Source organism: Cryptotermes secundus, unplaced genomic scaffold (assembly GCF_002891405.2).
Source record: "Cryptotermes secundus unplaced genomic scaffold, Csec_1.0 scaffold1682, whole genome shotgun sequence".
In the NCBI taxonomy this organism is placed as follows: Eukaryota; Metazoa; Arthropoda; class Insecta; order Blattodea; family Kalotermitidae; genus Cryptotermes; species Cryptotermes secundus.
The window spans coordinates 233,584-253,760 of record NW_019739983.1 but is presented as its reverse complement, the minus strand read 5'-3'; the positions used below and the strand labels follow the sequence as shown (position 1 = coordinate 253,760).

The 20,177-nt window shown below is 42.4% G+C and overlaps 1 protein-coding gene across 6 annotated transcripts in view; it reads right to left on the bottom strand.

Annotated features, from left to right (window-relative positions):
- The window catches only part of LOC111872269 (rho-associated protein kinase 2), a 125,141-nt gene that overhangs the window by 28,609 nt on the left and 76,355 nt on the right, over positions 1–20,177 (bottom strand). For all 6 annotated transcript variants that reach the window (XM_023865978.2, XM_023865982.2, XM_023865980.2 and 3 more), the window contains 3 exons: positions 17,394–17,663; positions 2,267–2,360; positions 1,685–1,899 (listed from right to left, as the gene is read on the bottom strand). In XM_023865978.2, the coding sequence (XP_023721746.1) occupies positions 1,685–1,899; positions 2,267–2,360; positions 17,394–17,663 (579 nt within the window). The remainder of the gene's footprint in view (positions 1–1,684; positions 1,900–2,266; positions 2,361–17,393; positions 17,664–20,177) is intronic.

The window sequence follows — 20,177 nt, the reverse complement described above, 5'->3', positions numbered from 1 at the left end:
GACGAGGAAGAAGACGTAAGTAGATGCTGGATGACCTTGGGGAGAGAAGAGGATACTGTCATTTGAAGGAGAAAGCTCTAGGTCGCATTAAGTGGAGGAATTGTTTTGGAAGAGACTGTGGACCTGTCGTCTTGACAGATTACTGATGATGATGACATGTCTAAGGAAGCCAGGACTCCACCCAAACAAGTGCTTTGTCATATATCATGCAGTAAAGTCGTACCATTTGGAATGTACCTAATAGAAATATTTTATAACTGATAAAGAGAGAAAAAAATGTCATCTTTCCAGTAGAAAATTCTATTTTTTCATTACTATTTTTTACGCACAGAGCAACCCGCCACTGACACAGGCATATTGAATCATCCTGTTATCATGCATTCATTATACATGGGGCAATCCAAAAGTTTCCGAAATTTGAATTTTGTGTGCAAATGGTTATGAGTACATCGAAATACCACTACGTGTCTCCTCACACATCCTTCTTGAATCAGTGTGACAGGTGGCGTCGAGTTGAGTGGTTGCGTTTATTGTTGGTGAATGTATTGCCATTGTTGTTTCCGTGAGTTTGAGGTTTTGCGATGGCTGACCTGAGAGAGCAGCATGTCTGTATAAAGTTTTGTTTCAAACTTGGGAAAACCGCTGAAGAAACGCACCAAATGTTGAAGCAAGCTTTTGGTGAGAACAGTTTAGGCCAGACACAAACTTACAACTGGTATAAGCGTTTTAAAAATGGCCGAACATTGACTGATGATGATGATCGTTCGGGACAGCCGTTAACGGGCAAAACACCAGATGTGTGTCACGAAAGTGAGGGATCTGATTCTGCAAGACCATAGACTGACTATCCAAGTNTTTTTATATTGACGGGATTGTTCATAAGGAGTTCGTCCCTCCTGGTGACACAGTCAATAAAGAGTTCTATCGCGATGTTCTAAGGTGTTTGAGGGAGAACATGAGGAGAAAACGTCCAGAGAAGTGGCGCCTGAACAACTGGGTACTCCACCATGACAACGCACGATCCCATAAGGCTTACATCGTGCAGGAATTTTTGGCTAAAAACAAGATGGCAGTTGTTCCCCACCCACCGTACTCGCCAGACTTAGCTCCATGAGAACTCGACTTAATGTCATTCTCTGGAGAACGACTGTAAACTCTGTAGCCCCATTCACTACATGTGTCACTAGTGACAGGGTACAGTCTGTAGAAATATTTTACACAGAATTCAAGAAGTATGAACTGTGATCTTTGCAGACCATATTTTCATCAAACTTGGTGACATTTCTTCTGTTTTATACAAGTTAAGAAAAACAAACCACCTCATTATAGTAACTGCAATAAAATGATCAGTGGAATTTAAATAAGACCAGCAGAGAAAAACAGTGGTATTTAAATGGAACTGCAAAGGGTTAAGTATAAATGTGAGTTAATAAGAGCTCTTACCGAGTTCACAGACGCAAATGAAGTGATGCTCTTTGAGCCTGTAACTGTGTTGCGTAACAGTTTCAATAACCCACAAACTTGACAGTTAAGGACACAAGTGGCCAGAATACATCTGCTACATACAGCCCCCTCCCCCATCACGATCTCAAATATTTTTTTAAATGTAATTTAAGATTAAACTCATAACCACTCACATAAAGTTCATGATGAAATTAAGTCAGAAAATATTTATTATTCAAACCTGTGTGAGCTCTTGCTGCAGCTTGCGGCACTCCTTCTCACGCTTCCGCAGATCTGCTGATGAGACCTTGTTCTTACGGCCAGTGTTGCTCATATCTTTCCGGTTCATGATTTCTGCCAGCTTATTCACAGCCTGCATCTTCAGCAATTGTTCCTGCTTGAATTGTTTCCTCAGCCTCTCAAGCTCTTCACTGTTGCTGTTTGCCTTTGCAATGTCTGCACAACACAAAAGTCATCTGTGCATTAAGATCTAGACAGGCTTAAATGACTGGACTGAAACAAATTAAATAACTGTACTGAATTGCTTATAACACAAAATTTCAGCAGTGTTTTCTATTAGCAACAACATTTAAGAATATCCTTAAATTTTTAAATGACCCATCTTAAATCACAGTGAATACGATATGATACTGAGGGATTTCACGGTGGTGACTGTCCACTCTATCACCTCCACGGCATAGATAATATTCTCAAATAAAAAAATATCCACATTTCTCCCAAATGTTGGCACTTTTAGTTACTTGGCATGGTGCTATAATGCAGATAATGCGATAGGAAGGATGAATAATGCCAAATTTCTTACCTTCCTGCATCATTTTCAGTTGACGATTTGCATCATCCTTATCTTTCAGCAACTGATCCACAGACTTCTTATAATCTAGTTCCCTTTCCTTCATCTGCAAATACAACAAAATCACATACAATTACTTAATAACATATGGATTAAGTAATGCAGATCTAACACTTACATAAACTCTGTAACTTCAACTACTGCTCCACTTGCACACGTGACTTAAGGCTTTATAAGAAAGATGTCACCAAGTGTCACTTTTATCTATACATAAATATAGCAAGAACATTAAACTCAGACAAAAAAAAAGATAAGATTGGCCAAAAATGAGAAAGGCATTAATTCAATCCCTGTCTATTACTATCAGCCTGCTTGGTACAGATCATGTAAAGATATGTATACAAATGTTGCACAAAACTATTTTTATGTTGGAAAGTTTCAGTATTAAATATAACATGCAAAATGAGGCCAGACTTGGAGAGTTTCAGGTTCTAGAAGCGTAATTGCTAGAATAATGTATACTCTAATATCTCCAATATTTTTCTACATTGTAATTTTTCATCATAACACAAGGCATGATTTTCTACAGCTTTTATAATATTGTGACGTGTTGTGCTATGGAGGACACCCCCTCAGCCCGTCAGCGGTGACATGGCACTTTCAGAGTGTTGCCCTTGCTACAGTAATAGGCAGGTCAACACCCTCCTCCCCCGCCAGCTGTGACAGGCCGAGCGGAGCCGAAGTGAGCCAAGTCCAAGCACACTGGTCACTATTCAAAGCAAGTAAATAGCAGTTGCTAAGCAAAGCGAGTAAACAGTGGTTGCTAGAGACGACGGTAATAAACAGCGGTACCCATTACATAACAGGCAAACATGGTGACTACACAACAAGGAAGCGAGGCATTTCCCGTTGTCCGGCTGAGGGTTTATAAGAGAACTACCCTGCCTACAAAGCCACTTAAAATGTAGCAGCCACTGAAGTGAGTTTTCAAGGCAGCAGCCTTGAGTGAGTTGCAGTTTAGCGATTGCGGGGAGAAGACCCGAACATGTGATCAGAAGAGTTATTGTGTGATACTCAGTGATAATTTGTGACAACTGAGAAGTGATTGGGAGTGTGTATTACAGTGACACTCGTATAGCTCCCATGTTACAACTATGTGAAGAAGACTATTGAACAGATCATTTTGTAGGGTTTATAATTTGTCAATACCCATTACTTTGTTATAATTAATTGTAGAAAAGACTTGTAGGTTCTTAAATAAACCAATTAACAATCTGAACAGCGTCTTCAGTGGCAAAACATGTTATAATATAAATAAATCAACAATTGGTAATGAGAGCTTACATGAAATTAGTAATGATAATTGAGTTAGAGTAGAAAACGTTACCATATCAAAAAATCCTACTGTAAAAAGTACAATGTTCTCACACTGTAACAATCATAAATTTATTGGGACATATCCTGATGGGAAGACACACAACCAAACTGAAAATATTTTGACATATAGGAGATGGCATTCAAGTATACTTTGTGTCTGATCATACAGGGCATCAGATTCTGATCCTGACCACTACCTGGTGGTGGCAAAGGTTAGGGAAAGACTGGCAGTGAGTAAACAAACAATGCACAGAATTCATACGGAGAGGTTCAATCTCAAGAAATTAAACAAGGTAGAGGGTAAGGAGCAGTACTGTGTTGAAATCTAAAATAGGTTTGCAGCTTAGGAAAACTTGGACACTGAGGTGGATGTCAATAAAGCTTGGGAAACTATTAGAGAGAATGTCAAAATTTCTGCCAAAAATAGTCTAGGCTATTATGAGGTGAAGAAGCATAAGCCATGGTCTGACGAAGGATACTGAAAATTAATAAACTGAAGGAAACAAGCCCAATTAAAGCGGTTACAGGATCCATGCGAAATAAATGGGTATAATCTGAACAATATATGACGTGAAACCAGCAGGCATTTCAAGAATAAAGAGAGGGAACATCTGAAAGAAAGGGTGATGAACTTGCAACGCACAGTAAGAACAAGAACGTTAGAGACCTGTATAGAGGAATAAATGACTTTAAGAAGGGCTACCAGCCTAGCAGTAACTTAGTGAAGGCTGAGAATGGTGATCTTGCAGACTCCCACAATATTTTGAATAGGTGAAAGAACTACTTCTCTCAGTTACTTAATGTACATAAGGTCAGTGATGTTAGGCAGATAGAAATACATACAGCCGAGCTGCTAGTATCTGATCCCAGCTATTGCAAAATTGTCTGATCAGTGGGGAGTCTATTATTGTACCAGTTCACAAGAAGGGTAAGAAAACTGACTGTAGTAGTAACTCTGTCCAATATTCTTCACTCAAGGTTAAGTTCGTATATAGATGAAATGGGGTCATCAGTGTGGGTTTCAAAGTAACAAATCAACTACTGATCAGACCTTTCACATTCATCAGATATTGGAGAAAAAATTGGAGTAACGAGACAGTACATCAGCTATTTGTAGACTTCAAGAAAGCCTATGATTCAGTTAGGAGGGAAGTATTGTACAATATTCGCATAGAGTTTGGGGTACATATTAAACTAGTTAGGCTGATTAAAATGTGTTCTAAAATTTTTTTAGGGAAATACATATAGGTAAACATTTGTCTGATAATTTTTTCTATCCAAAATGGTATAAAACAAGGAGATGCTTTATTGATACTGCTTTTCAACTTTGCTTTAAAATATGCCATTAGAAAGGTCCAGGAAAACCAGGTGGGACTGAAATTAAATGGGACATATCACCTGTTTGTTTATGCTGATGATATGAATCTACTGGGTGATAATAAAGATACCATACAGAAAAACACACAAACTTTAACCTGGCATTAATAAGGTGGGGTGTCACAGACCTTAACGATTTTAATTTGACTGTAACTTTTTAAGAGCACATGGCAGTGAGTTGTGCCTCAGTGTAGCACAGCTTCCCTTCCCGTAGCCCGCTACCTGATGCCATAGATGATAGACTGTTGCCTGCAAGCAAGTTTAGTGTGCAGACATGTAAATTGTGCTGGGATCCACCATACCGCAGCTTACCAAAAGTGTGATTATATTTACTTCCAAAACTTAAGTTCTCTTCATGTATATTCTACTAAAATATTGTAACGTGGATGACGCAACAGGAAGTAGGGGTCACGTGAACTCTGCGTTTCTGCGAGTGACATCACATACCCCCATTCTTTCTATCACTATGCAACGCTTGGTAAACACCCCTCACCGCTAGGCTGTGATGTCACGCAACAGGGGAGGCCATGCAGCGATTTTTGCTAGGCAATCGGTAAACACGACATCACACAACAGCGGTAGCTATCATGTAACTGTTTTCTGTGTGGTCAGTGCGGAAGCTACATAATGAGTATTCATCAGAGAGAGCCAGTTATTAGAGAGAGAGTTACTAGTATTGAGTATGAGTACTCAGTATCCAGTATAAGTTGAAGCCTTGAGACAGTCACTGTTGAAGAGAGTGGGAGCCCAGCATTCGCCGAGAGATAGTTGAACAGCAATTGAGATACCGGATTGTATAAGACTGAGACTGTATAACTGTGAATTGTATAAGCGTAAAGTGAAGGAGAGTAAATATTCGTCACATCCTTAACCTATGTGAGATTATTTGTCATGTTACATACCTGACATGCGACAACTAGTGTTTCAGAAGTGGGATACAAACTTAAACGCGAAGACCACATATATAAATGGATATATAGCAGATGTTGGAACTCCTGATCGCCAAGACAGATGCAAATACAAAGGCCATGGAAGAAAAAACAGAAGCCATCCGAGCAGAAACGAAAGCCTGGCAAGAAGAGATGGCCGCCATGTGAAAACAAATGGAAGCCAGCCACAAGGAGATGGTGGCCAAAACCAAACCGGAAAGAGACATGGAGATGATGACCTGCCAAGAGATGGAGGCACGTCTAGAACAGCCGACCTCAGTTGACATGAAACCGGAGGTGGCACAAGAAGAGGTGCCCAAAGAAGACACCGAAGTGATGCTGGCCAGAGAACCGAAGAAGAGGAAAACGGTGTAGGGACCGAAAACTGGCCGTGGAGCGCCGCCCCAGAAACCAAATAATTCGACACGGGAAAAGTGGGGATCCCAGAAAAGACTGGCTGTCACACGCAGAGGGAGCCGCCATGCAAAAGTAACACAGCAGACAAAGGAGACTGGCACAAAGATGTCTGGTCATCCAAGAATTGCCTGGCGCAAGAGAAGCGTCGGTAGGAGAAACTATATCAGGACCAAGTATGAGGAAAGAATCCGGAGACTCAAAGAAAGGGTGCAGATTTTCCACAAAGGAAGAATGGGAATAAAGAACATAGGAAGCAGATAGCCACTATGCCAGAAGATAAAAGGTGCCAACCAAGAACACCATCAGAGGGCGTAGATCATGACAGCAATTGCACATAGGAGGGAGAAGATCTCATAAGAAGACCTTCTACAAGACTGTCAGCATGAAGATCGTGAAGCGAAGTCACATCTTCTGTCGGCCTACGACAAGACAAGGATTGGACCTTGTGGAGGGGTCGACCCCCTCCAAAATGGAAAAAGAGACTGCAAGTAGAGGAACTGGTAATGTAGAAACACCGGCCTCCCAGGCATGAATGGAGAATGAAAGATGATAAGTACATGAGAGTGACTGGTAATAAAACTGAAATGGCTTGCGTCCTACCACAGAGCTGCTTGGGATGAGCACCCTTAAAAGAGGGGGCAGCTGCGGTAGAATAAACCCCGCAATAAAGACCTGGAGAACGGCAAGACCGAATGCAGACATTGCTAGCAGGAATCGGAATCTGAGGAAACAACAGGAAGAAAAGGAACGGGGATGTACGTGGATGGCGCAACAGGAAGTAGGGGTCACGTGAACTCTGCATTTCAATGAGTGACGTCACATACCCCCACTCCTTCCATCACTATGCAACACTTGGTAAACATCCTCACCACTAGGCTGTGACGTCACGCAACACGGGAGGCTGTGATGTCATGCAACAAGGGAGGCCATGCAGCGACTGTTGCTAGGCAATCGGTAAACACGACATCATGCAAGAGTGGTAGCTATCATGTAACTGTTTTCTGTGTGGTCAGTGCGGAAGCTACATAACAAGTCTTCATCAGAGAGCCAGTTATTAGAGAGAGAGTTACTAGTATTGAGTATGAGTACTCAGTATCCAGTATAAGTTGAAGTCTTGAGACAATCACTGTTGAAGAGAGTGGGAGCCCAGCATTCACCGAGAGATAGTCGAACAGCAGTTGAGATACTGGATTGTATAAGATTGAAATTGTATCACTGTGAATTGTATAAGTGTAAAAGCAAATGAGAGTAAATATTCGCTACATCCTTGAATGGCATGAAGTTATTTGTCATGTGACAATATTATCGTTACTGCTGTGTCTTCTGTATTTTTACATACCAACTATAAGCAAATGCGTTTTCGTAAATGCATAGAGGGGATTTTGAGAACATTTTCTCTTACAGATGAGTTACGAGCAGGAAGAACAGAGGTTATGCCAACTTATAGATGATGCTTTGACACACAAGGAGCTATTTAGCGGAGATGATGATTGTGAAATTGATTTAGAATTAGTCAGTAACCATGAATCTGATACAGAACAAGACTATGAGGAAGAATCCACAAAGGGAGACTTTTGCTTGGCAAAGGGTAAGCAAATAAGGAGTAAGAATGAGTTAGGATCTTGAATAAGAACTCGAGCACATAACATAATTAGCCAAGACCGTGGTGTTCTGGGCAATGCAAAAAATGCAAAATCAGTTTTAGATTGCTGGGATATTTTTTCCTGATGACATGACAGACCTAACTTTGAAGAATATGATTGAAATAGAAAGAAAGCAAATAAATTACATAAAAAATAATAGTTTTCAAAAGATGATATGAGTGAAATAAAGGCTGTGTTTGGACTTTTATATTAGCTTTTTTCTATAAGTCTAGTCACCAGGATCTTGAGGATCTATGGCCCACAGACAGTAGCAGTGTTGAATTACTTAGAAGCACAATGTCACTTGTTCGTTTCCATTTTCTTCTTAGATGTCCATGATTTGATGACCGAAGTACTAGAACTGAACAAAGATCTAATGACAAATTGGCTCCAATTAGATAAATGTTTTATAAGTGCAATGACATATGCGAGTCTGTATATTCTTTAGGAGAAAACATAAAGATTGACGAAAAGTTAGAAGCGTTTCATGGACACTGCAGTTTCCGGTAGTGCATTCGAAGCAAATTGGCAAAGTATGGCCTGAAAGTATTTTCTTTGGTTGATGCCAAGTCCTTTTATACTTCTAAATTGGAAATTTACGTTGGCGCACAACCTGAAGAGCCATACAAGGTTGCACCTATATCTGGAACAAGTCACGATGTGACTTTAGATAATTGGTTCACGAGTTAACCATCAGCTAAATCCTTGTTAGAAGATCATAAGTTAACTATGGTGGGAACAATCAAGAAAAATAAAAGAGAACTGCCACCTGAGTTCATCGATACGAAGCAAAGAAGCCCAATGGCTACCATTTTTGGTTTTCAACCCAATATCACCACAGCTTCATTTGTACCCCACCAAAAAAGAAAAATGTTGTCATGATTTCCACATTACATTATGATGATAATGTAGATAGAGAACATCTAAGCTGGAAAACATTCTGGTTTACAACAGAACCAAAGGTGGGGTTGATGTAGTTGATGGAATGTCTGGGGTCTGTGGGGCCCTACCTTACCACTTTTGTTAAATATTCCCACCTCACCAGCATCGGGTTAATTGATGCCAGTAAGGTGGTTGGTCTATAAGTAAACACTGAGAAAACTAAGTGTATGTTGTTGTCTGTTCAACAGAATACAGGCCAAAATCATGACATAAAAAGAGCTAACAGATGTATTGAAAATGTTGCACAGTTCAGATTTTTGAGAATGACTATATTTGGTCTGTGACATTAAGGGAGGAACACAGACTAAGGGTGTTTGAGGACAGGGTGTTGAGTCTGCTTGTACCGGTTCTCTTGGTCTCTTTGCTCACGGATTTTCTTATTTTTCCTTCTACCCTGAAGATGGAGGCGATACGTTCCTCCTAAACATCGGTTAACACCACATCTACATGGTGCCACATCCCAGAAGACTGCTTTCTTTATAATTAGAACGTTCAAGTCAAGGAAGAGGAGATGAGCAGGGCAAGTAGCATGAATGGGGAGAAAAGGAATGCATATAGGATATTGGCAGGAAACGCAGAAGTAAAGAGACCACTGGGAAGACCAAGACAAAGGTGTGTGAAAAATATTAAAATAGATCTTAGAGAGACAGGATGGGATGGTATGGGTTGGATTGATCTGCTCAGGACAGGGACCAGTGGAGGGCTCTTGTGAATATGGTAATGAACCTTTGGGTTCCATAAAATGCTGGGAAGTTCCCAAGTATGCGCACAACTGGCGGCTTCTCAATAAGGCTCAGCTCCATGAGTGGGTGATAATACAGATGAGCTGCACCACAACATGGATCCAGATTGTGATTTCAATTAACTTTATCATATTTATTATATACACTGCCTGATGATGGTCCCATGAGAACTGAAACATGTAGCGGTAAACAATAAAATTCCATCTATGTGATCCTGATTTTAAATGAAATACCATTTTTCTCGCTGTGTTGACAGAATTTTTCTTCGCTGGATCTACGGCCCCCTTGAGCCCTGGCCTCCGATTTTACAGTTTCATGATCATTTTACAGATGGCAGGACTCCTTGGACGAGTGATCAGCTCATCGCAAGGCCTCTACTTAAACAGAGGACAATACGTAAAACAGATTAAACACATACAAACACCAAACATCCATGTCTTGTGTGGGATTCAAACCCAGGATCCTGGCTTCCAAGCGAGCAAAGACACTACATGCCTTAGACCGCTCAGATACCATGACCGGCTGATGGATACATTACCTAACCACAAAGATAGAGACAATCTACTACTGTAAAAGGTAAAAAGTAAGGCTGTCCTGTGCTTAATTAATTAGGCATCAAGATGTATGGGGGAGTGGAGGTATAGCTCCGTCTTCTTAGCACTAGTTGGAGGAAAGCAGCCAGCTTCAGATCCCAGGTAATTTACCCCCAAGAAAGGAGCACCCAGTACCCACTGAACAGAAGGTTGCGTGGGCTCCACTGCTGGTCTGGATGGTGTGGCATGTAGAAAAATCTCTTGCCCCTGCCAGAAACTGAACCACGGCCGCCCAGCCCATAGCTGGTCACTATACTGACAAAACTGTCCTGGCTCTAATCATTATTATAAATCTGCTTAATTTCCCCATTAATATGGAAGAATCTGAAGGAAGTAAGTCATTATTACATCTTCAGAAGTTCTATATCTCCTTCCCAGTCTCCTGAAGTTAAGCAGAAATAAGAGATATGTTAAACTGTATTCTCCTCATCAGAACAAAGTAATCCATAATTATGATATTCTAATCCTCATATCACAGCATGAAAGCAGTTCCAAGTAATATGTATCTTTCAGGTTTTCCGAGTACTGCATTTCATGTAGCTTCCATGTACTATATTCCCTACCCATCTCACCCTATTTGACTTGATCACCCTTATAAAATATAGTGTATAAAAGGCAACCACATGTAAGTTTAGTTCTAAAGTAATAAAAACTAGTTCAATGGCTGTGAAATATGCACTTTGGTGCAATCACCACAAATACCATAGTACTGTNTTCCAACCGTCGATGGGGTAGGTTGTTCTCGTTTCGGACCACCGGTCGAGGTCATCCTCGACCGTCTAAATTAATTTCTCTACATAGTATTCTATCTTAGAACAGCGAACTCTGCAATCATTCTCATACAGGTATTTACATTATGTTTGTATTCTTTCTTTATTAATATATTATATTTATTCTTTGTTAATATTTGATTTGGCTATTTCTGTTTGGGTATTTCCGCCTTGCTGATTTCTTTGTCCTCCCCTGCTCGCCCTGTCCTGTGATCACTCGAACCCATACGCAACCTGAAGGATCCTCTGTAGGGTAACTACACTTCAAAAAAGTGGTAGCAGAGCGTGGTTAGGTTCTCGTGGTTGGGTCCATGTCCATGGTTTGGTCCACGTCCGTGGTTTGGTTGAGTGAAAACAGGGTGGGACGGAACTGTGGTTTAGACGGCCGTAGTCCCTTGTTATGGTGGTTGGTTGCTTTTGTAGCACGCATTGTTAGCGTGGCTATGTGGTCAACGTAATTTCCTCTGAGAGTCTGGTTAGTGTTCGCAGTGTATTTGCACACAGTCCTAGGGTGGGTTGCCCTGCTATGGTGGTTCGGTTTGTTTGTGTAGGGCACTTGGGTAGGCTATATGGGACTTGTTGACCTGGTTGTTACTCTCTTGTTATTATAATTGTTTCGTGTCTATTTCGTCAGCAGCATTATGGAACCACAANNTTTGCATAAGGATGAGTTAGCGTATGAGTTGGAGGTCCGTGGTATAAATACGGAAGGTTTAAATGTTGCGGATTTGCGATCTATTTTCCGTAAGTCACGCGAAGTAGAAGAAAACCCTGGCGCGTGTACTAATTCTGATATCTTTCTGGCCCCTAATAAAGTGGTAACATTTTGCCATGATCGTTTTCAGCAGGTTAAGAATTTGGTGGAGAACACAGGCTTCCATTGGTCTTGATTTTCCTCGTTACCTCCATCGGTTGCGACATGTCAGTACCCGGCTACGTCATCTATTGCAGTTGGGCAAACTCGCACCAGATGTGCGGGCGGACATGGTAAATTTCCAGGAAGAAGTACACCAATATATGCAGTATATGATTGCACAGGTAGATTCCTTGCAGAAGAGTCACGCTTCAGGGGATCAGCCTACTGCTGTTTCCTTTCTTAAGGTTCAGGCTGCCACTCCGTCCGACTTTAATAGGGCAGAACTTCAGAGCGGAACGCATTTGACTGCCTCTAATCTCACTCGTGGTACGTGTTTACCTTCTCAGGAGCAGCCACTATCCCCTAGCCCGGTGGTACCTCCAGTGGTTAATTACGATTTGAGTACTTTGGGAGGCTCTCTCTAATTTGCGAACTTGCCTAATCCTGTACACAAAATGCTCGAAAGTCTTCATGTTACTGACGGACTCATTGTATCCGAGCTTATTGAGTTCCTACGAGCTTTAGTACGTTTGCGACTTATGGCACCTGCGTTCCGTATTTCTACGGCGCAGATTTTGCAAATTCTATATGGATTTGCTAAGGGCCCATTGGCAATACATTCTGGTGATACACTTGATGCTTTTCATGAACATGTATTAGCTTTCTTTATTCCGCCCCGTACAATGTTCCCATTGTTGAACGCTGACTATTACCGATGGCAAAGGAAGGATGAGCCGCTCGCTGTCTATGTTGCAGACATTAAAGAGATAGCCGCCGTTTTTCGTCAGGATATCGATCAGTCCGCTGTGGTCCGCAATATTCTTGATGGATTGCATCCATATCAGAGGAGCTGTTTAGTGTTCAGTGACAAGCCGCATAGTTATGCCGATTTGGATAATATGTGCGTGTATGCTCATAATGTTGAGAGTAAGGGTTATAATGTAGGTAATGACCTTCCTACACACCCTGTAGCGTCTAACTCTGCTCGATCGGGTCGTTCTGGCAATCCAGTATCTCGAGCTGCCTCAGTAGTCTGTTTTCGTTGTAAGAAAGCAGGACATACTCGTCGGGACTGTCGTATGAATCTACAATCTACTCTTACATTTACGTCTCGGGGGCATCCCCCCGATTCTTGACTAACACGAGATACGTCTCGCGCTCCCCTACGTAACGGTCCTTTTGCGAGCATTAATCCCCGTAGTGTCCATATCCACATGATGGGAATAAAAGGAGTCATTCCCCATCCGTTGCCTACTCTGCATGTTGAATTAGGTTTTGGCCTGTTACCGGCTTTGTTAGATTCCGGTGCTGTTCGTAGCCTGATGTCGGGTTCTGCTTACGAAAGGCTTAAACAAGCCGTCCCGTTTGTTCAGGTAACTTCTGTTAAAGTAAATTGTGTTACTGCGGCTAGGCAGTCATTTCCGGTTTACACTGCTGTTACGTGTAAAGTCAGGATAGACAGATACACGTGGAAATTCATGTTCTACGTAGTGGAGAATTTAGCTTACCCAGTTATTTTGGGATCCGATTTCTTGGGTAAGACTGGCTTACTAATGGACATTTGTGAAGGTTTTGCTTACTTTAAATTTGACCCGGCTAATAAGTTGCCGTTGATTCGGCGTCATGTTGAAACGCATGTGCCCAGAATTTGTACATCTGTGGAAACTGGTCCAGATTTGTCCCATCTCGCTCCCCCATTGTCGGACTCGCTTTCACAGCTGACTAATCAATTTACTGATGTGTTAACTCCTAAACTAGGTCTTACCACTCTCTTGGAATATGACATCGAGTTGCTTGACCAATCTCCGGTCAAGCTCGCCCCTTATAGGCTTATGCCTCCTAAGATGAAAGTGCTGCGAAGCCATATTCAGCGTATGTTGGAACAAGGCATTATCCGTCCCTCCACATCTGCATATTCTAGCCCTATATTTCTAGTACCTAAAGGCGAGGGCGAATTTCGTCCTGTGGTTGATTACCGCGCACTCAACAAGAAGATTAAGATTGAGTCAGTTCCCTTGCCAGATGTTCATTCCTGCTTCCATTGGTTCAAGTCAGCTAAAGTGTTTACTTCGCTGGATCTCAACTCTGCGTACCATCAAATTTCATTGACCGAGCGATCGAAGCCTCTCACGGCGTTCACGACTTCGCGACTGACTGGAACTTGTATGAGTATACTAGGGTTCCCTTTGGCATAGCAACAGGCGCTCAAGTTCTTACGCGCTTGTTGGATCAAGTGTTCTCTGATATCAAATTTAAATATGTCTTCCATTATTTGGATGACTTGGTGATCTATAGTGATTCTTTTGACGAGCATCTCCACCATTTGCGTGAAGTCTTTACCAGGCTGCGCAAGGCCGGATTGACCGTAAATCCTACTAAGGTTAAATTTGCCACTACTCAGTTGTCATTCCTGGGTCACATCATTGCCCCTTCAGGTGTCTCTGTGGACCCTGATAGGACGAAGTCTATTAAGGATTTCTCACCTCCGCGTGATGTTAAAGGAATCGCGCGATTCATAGGAATAGTAAATTTTTTTCATAAGTTCATTCCACACTTTGCCGAACGCGCCGCCCCTCTTAATCTCCTTCGTAAGAAGGATACTCCATTTGTTTGGGGGTTGGAACAGCAACAGGCGTTTCAGGATTTGAAACTTGCTATCACCAATCCTCCGGTTCTACGCATGGCCGATTTCTCTCGTAGGTTTATCCTACAGACTGATGCCAGTTCCCTTGCGGTTGCTGCAGTTCTATTGCAGGAGTATGAGGGGGAACGCCAACCAATAGCGTTCGCTTCCCGGACGTTGTCTCTACAGGAAAGGAAGTTTTCAGCGTATGAGTTAGAATGTCTTGCCGTGCTTTTTGGTCTGGAAAAATTTCGCCCATATCTGGAACACGTCGAGTTTGATTTAGAGACTGACAATCAAGCTCTTACGTGGTGCCTCTCACATCCACGTCAATTAGGAAGAATAGGTCGTTGGGTCATACGACTGTCATCATTTAAGTTTCAGGCTCACCACATTCGTGGCACACAGAATGTTATTGCCGATGCCCTGTCACGCATGTATGATGACCAAGCTGAACTTGTAGTTGCACCGGTTCTTCTTGAGTTTCCTATCCTATTCGAAGATATCGGTATTCATCAGCGCTCTGATCCAGAATTAAATGCCATTATAGAGCGGCTGGGTTCAGAAGAAGTTCCCGGTTATTCGTTAAAGAAGGGTGTCCTTCACTGCAAGGCGCGTTATGACCGGCAGCCTAAGATAGTAGTTCCACAGGTTCTTGTACCCTCTCTCTACGGCTATTTTCACGAGTCTCCTCTCGGCGGTCATTTAGGTGTGCGTAAGACTATTCACAAAATCCGCCAGTCCTTTATTTGGAAGGGCATGGATTCTGACATTGCTTCTCGAGTCAGAGCTTGTAGACTCTGTGGGCTTAGTAAGCCCGCGCTGAATACGCATTACGGCATGTTGTCCTCGGACGTAGCTACTCGCCCCATGGAAAAGTTGTTTATTGATTTCGTTGGCAAATTTCCTCGGTCGAGAGCAGGGAACACGTATGCCCTTGTCTGCGTTGACGCTTTCACCAAGTTTAGTTGGATTTTCCCCGTGAGGGAAGCGTCTACTGCAACGACAACACGGGCGTTGCATTCTATTTTTGCAGTGTTTGGTGTTCCGGAGGTTTTGGTCTCTGATAATGCGGCTCAGTTCACATCACGCGAGTTTCGGCGGATGTGTTTTGCCCGAGGCATTCGTCACGTGACCACTACGCCGTATTATCCTCAACCTTCTCATGCTGAGCGTTTTAATAGGAATCTTCGCGCGGCTTTGATTGCCTACCACCATCGTGACCATTCGCGGTGGGATGAGAACTTGTCATGGCTCCAGTTTGCTTTCAACTCAGCGCGACATGATTCGCACAAAGTCTCACCTTATAGCCTGATGTTTACTTTCACACCCAACTCTCCGTTGTCGAATTTGTGGTCCCTTAAAGACCTGTTACCTGACCACTGTGACGCGAACTCTATTCGCGAACGTTGGGACGCAGCACGGCGGAATTTACGTCTAGCGCACGAGGTTGTGCGAACTAGATATGATAGTACCCGTAAACCCGTTCCCTTTCGTACCGGAGACCTAGTTTGGCTCCGTAACTTTCCCGTTAGCAAGGCGGAACGGAAATTGTCAGCTAAATTCAGCCCAAGGTATAGGGGGCCTTTTCGCATTGCAGAGTTCACCACCCCAGTTTCTGTTCGCCTGGTTGACGAGTTGGGAAGGTTTAAGTCCCGCGCTCATGTATCTCAGTTAAATGGGCGTGATCAGCGCATTGGTGGTACTATGGACATACGCATGGATGGTGGATGCGCAGTGGAAGCGTGCTGGGCGGGGGTCGACTACCGACGCCACCTGGGAGGTGTAGCGTCGTTCTCCTGTATCGTCGGCTGCGCCCTTTGTGCGGGCTGGTGTTTTGCGTGAGGCCCTGAGTGTTACACCCGTAAGGCTGGTGAGAGACTTGTCTCCAGAACTTATGGCGGGTGAGATCAGTGAGCCAGTGTTTGTACGACCCGCCCTACGAAGTTTCCCATGCGGTGTGCGCCTGCCCGAGGGAGGCCAGGTTCGCGATATATACCTGTGGACGCTGAGACCTTTGGTGGTCACACGCTTATACCAGACAGTGATACCTGCCGGGGGGGCTCATTTCGGGGGGGGGGCTGTGACGTCGGCTCCTGTCCGTGGTCTGTGTGCGCACTTCTCCCCTCTACTTTCTCTACTGTCCCCCTCTCTCCTTCCCCTTCTGAGCCGACTTAGCGGCCTAACGAGTGGAGCTAAGGGCTCTTGGCTTTCCAACCGTTGATGGGGTAGGTTGTTCTCGTTTCGGACCACCGGTCAAGGTCATCCTCGACCGTCCAAATTAATTTCTATCTTAGAACAGCGAACTCTGCAATCATTCTGATACAGGTATTTACATTATGTTTGTATTCTTTCTTTATTAATATATTATATTTATTCTTTGTTAATATTTGATTTGGCTATTTCTGTTTGGGTATTTCCACCTTGCTGATTTCTTTGTCCTCCCCTGCTCACCCTGTCCTGTGATCACTCGAACCTATATGCAACCTGAAGGATCCTCTGTAGGGTAACTACGCTTCACCTCACTGTATTATATGTACCAAAGAAGCGTAAAATGTGGTATCCAAAGACCCCTTCCATTCTCGTGTTTATTTTAAAATGGAAAGTGCAAGTACAACTTAAGATGTGTCATTAATTCTTACCCATAAAGCCAGAAAAGTTACTCTTACTACATACAATAAATTTTGTTTCATAATTACATTACTGTTTAACATTAAGCAAATCTCTCATTAAGACAGCCATTTTATAATTTTCATAACAATCTAGTATACAGCTTGCATATTGCCTTTAGTTATGTCACTGATGGAAACCTAATAGTGAGAAACCTGTAATTGTAGCAGCACACTGTAATAACTCTCCTTAAACTCACAGAGTTAAGCACTGTCTCCTTGTTGGCGAGTTCCGAGCGGTGTTTAGCCAACAAGTCCTTGTGCTCCAGCTCCTTCATTGTCTTCTCCTTCTCGAGGTCTGCTACCGTCTCTTCAGCAATAGAGCGTGCCAGGGCTTCACTATCAGCCCGTGCAAGTGCAATCTGCAGCTGGTGTGCTAGAGAGCCTCGTTCTTCCTCCAGTTCCTGAATGGCCCTTATCTTCTCATCCAGTTCTTCTTGCATATCCTGGGCCTGTGTCTTGTACAATGTCTGAAAGTATAAACATGCAATTTAATGCTTACCATTTAAGCTACAAGCATTTGCATTACAAATTTAACCATCTACATCTGGCTTGCTGGAAAAGAACACCAGAGTCGTGGCATTCAAAACTGCAACTTACACTCCCATGACATGAAAAAGTCTGGAATTTCTAGCACTTAGTCCCTCAGTGGTTTGACTAAATATGTTTACAAAAATGTTTGACATATATCATATTCCATATTTATTTGCATAATGTCCCCAAATTTGTCAACACTTTCAACACTTACAATAAAGGAGAGGACAATACAAGGTGGTACTGGAAAGTTCCTGAACTGTGAATGTTGTAACTGATTCAGTGAAAGATGATGAGAGGGACAGCCAAGGTAACACTTCCTCAAGCCTAATGCACCAGTATTCCACATGACACAGTGCTGTGAACACGCACTGTTTTTGCACTTCTCATTTCGTTTTGTCTGTCACAGATGGCAAAACTGAGCAATATGTCTGCATCAAGTTTTGTGTGAAGCTCAGTAAATCCACTACTGAAACCCTTAAAATGCTTCACGAAGCTTTTGGAGAATATTCTTTAAGCTGGACAGCGGTTTCTGAATGGCGTTCACGTTTCAAGGCCAGTCGAGTGTCAGTTAAAGATGACAAACGTTCAGGGCAACCAAGCACCAGCAAAATGACAGAAAATGTTGAAAAAGTTCAAGAACTCATCAATGAAGACCACAGCCAAACAGGCCATGAGCTCACAGACACCACTGGGATCAGTTATGGAGTTTGCCACAAGACCTTAATGAACATGCGTTACACTGCTCCGTCATGACTACACACTCATCCACATGTCCCTGAAAACCAGAGTCTGTGACTGACAACAACATGAAAGCAGTCTTCTGGGATTTGGCACCGTGTATATGNGAGAAATAAAGCAAAATCACAAGGGGCTAAGTCCAGCGAGTAGGGAAGATGGGGAATGATAACCATGTTGTTGTCTTTCACGGCGGTGACTATGAAGAAAGCAGTCTTCTGGGATTTGGCACCGTGTATATGTGGTGTTAACACCACATATACACGGTGCCAAATCCCAGAAGACTGCTTTCTTCATAGTCACCGCCGTGAAAGACAACAACATGGTTATCATTCCCCATCTTCCCTACTCGCTGGACTTAGCCCCTTGTGATTTTGCTTTATTTCTCAAATTGAAAATGAAACTCAAAAAACAAAATTTTGAAACAGTGTCTGATATCCAAAGAGAATCACAAGTGGTACTCGACAGCATTAACTAGAATGACATTCACGGTACTCTTGAGTGTGGAAAAATGATGGGATCGCTGTATATGTTCCCAAGGAGACTATTTTGAAGTATATGGCAGCCAAAATTGAGTAAGTTAAGCCAGCATTTATTTTTTGACATAGTGCGGGAACTTTCTGATAGCATCTCATAGGCTGCATAGATTGCTCAGATAGCGAATGAAGAAACATATGGAAAACTATTTGTGGATACCTCTTGGAACATGGCCAATTGGAGGACTTAGAAGTAGATGGAGGTATATTACAATGAATCAGAGAAACAGGTTTTGAGAATGTGGAATGGATTGAACTGATACAGGATCATGCACAATGGTGGGCCCTGATATCTGAAGTGGCAAAACTTAAGAGTTTTATTACCAGAGTCAGTTTCATTTCACAATAAACATAAACCATAATGGTCGTTAAAAACTCCTGCTTTGCATTAAGAACAGTTCAAATATCAAGAAGCATAAACATTTCACATAGAGGATTCAGGGTTTTCTTCAGAACCTCTACTGATGTTCTGGAAATACATGGGTTCCATCTAAACAGTGAGTACCTCACGCAAAGCAGAATTGCTATCCACTAGCCCATGTCACAGGAAGATCAATAATCACATTAAGAAATTACTTCAGTACTTCACACAAGAATTAACTGCAGTTCTTGACAATGTAGCTACTCCAGTTCTCATTCAAACCCACCATCCACCACCATGTGTCAACATGCAAGCATCATACAGGTATGGCACAGTTGGCACATCTTCATTGGTTGCATCCTGTTTTGTGTGTCAGTGTGGAAATGTACTTTTATATGGGCACATGGCAGAGTTAGATTTTCCCCGCGGCATGTTCTATTGAAGCAGATATTTGCGTTGCAATTCAATAACTCAAATTTCATTTTCATAAATTTGTATATGCTTAATGCATGACTCGCATGAATTATCTTTATTGGTTGCATCCTGTTGTGTTTTTCAATGACTATATGTATTCCTGTGTATAACTGCCTGATGATGGTCTTATACAATCAAAACATGTAGCAGCAATAAAGATCAAAATTAAAAATGAATATTTGTTGTGTTGATGGTGACATAATTTATATATATATATATATATATATATACTAGTTGTACCCGGCCAAGCGTTGCTGTGGCAGATCAAGTGAATTCAAAAATTCTGTTGGATAATTAACGGCTTCATCTGCTTCCACAACAGTGTCGACGGACTTGTATGT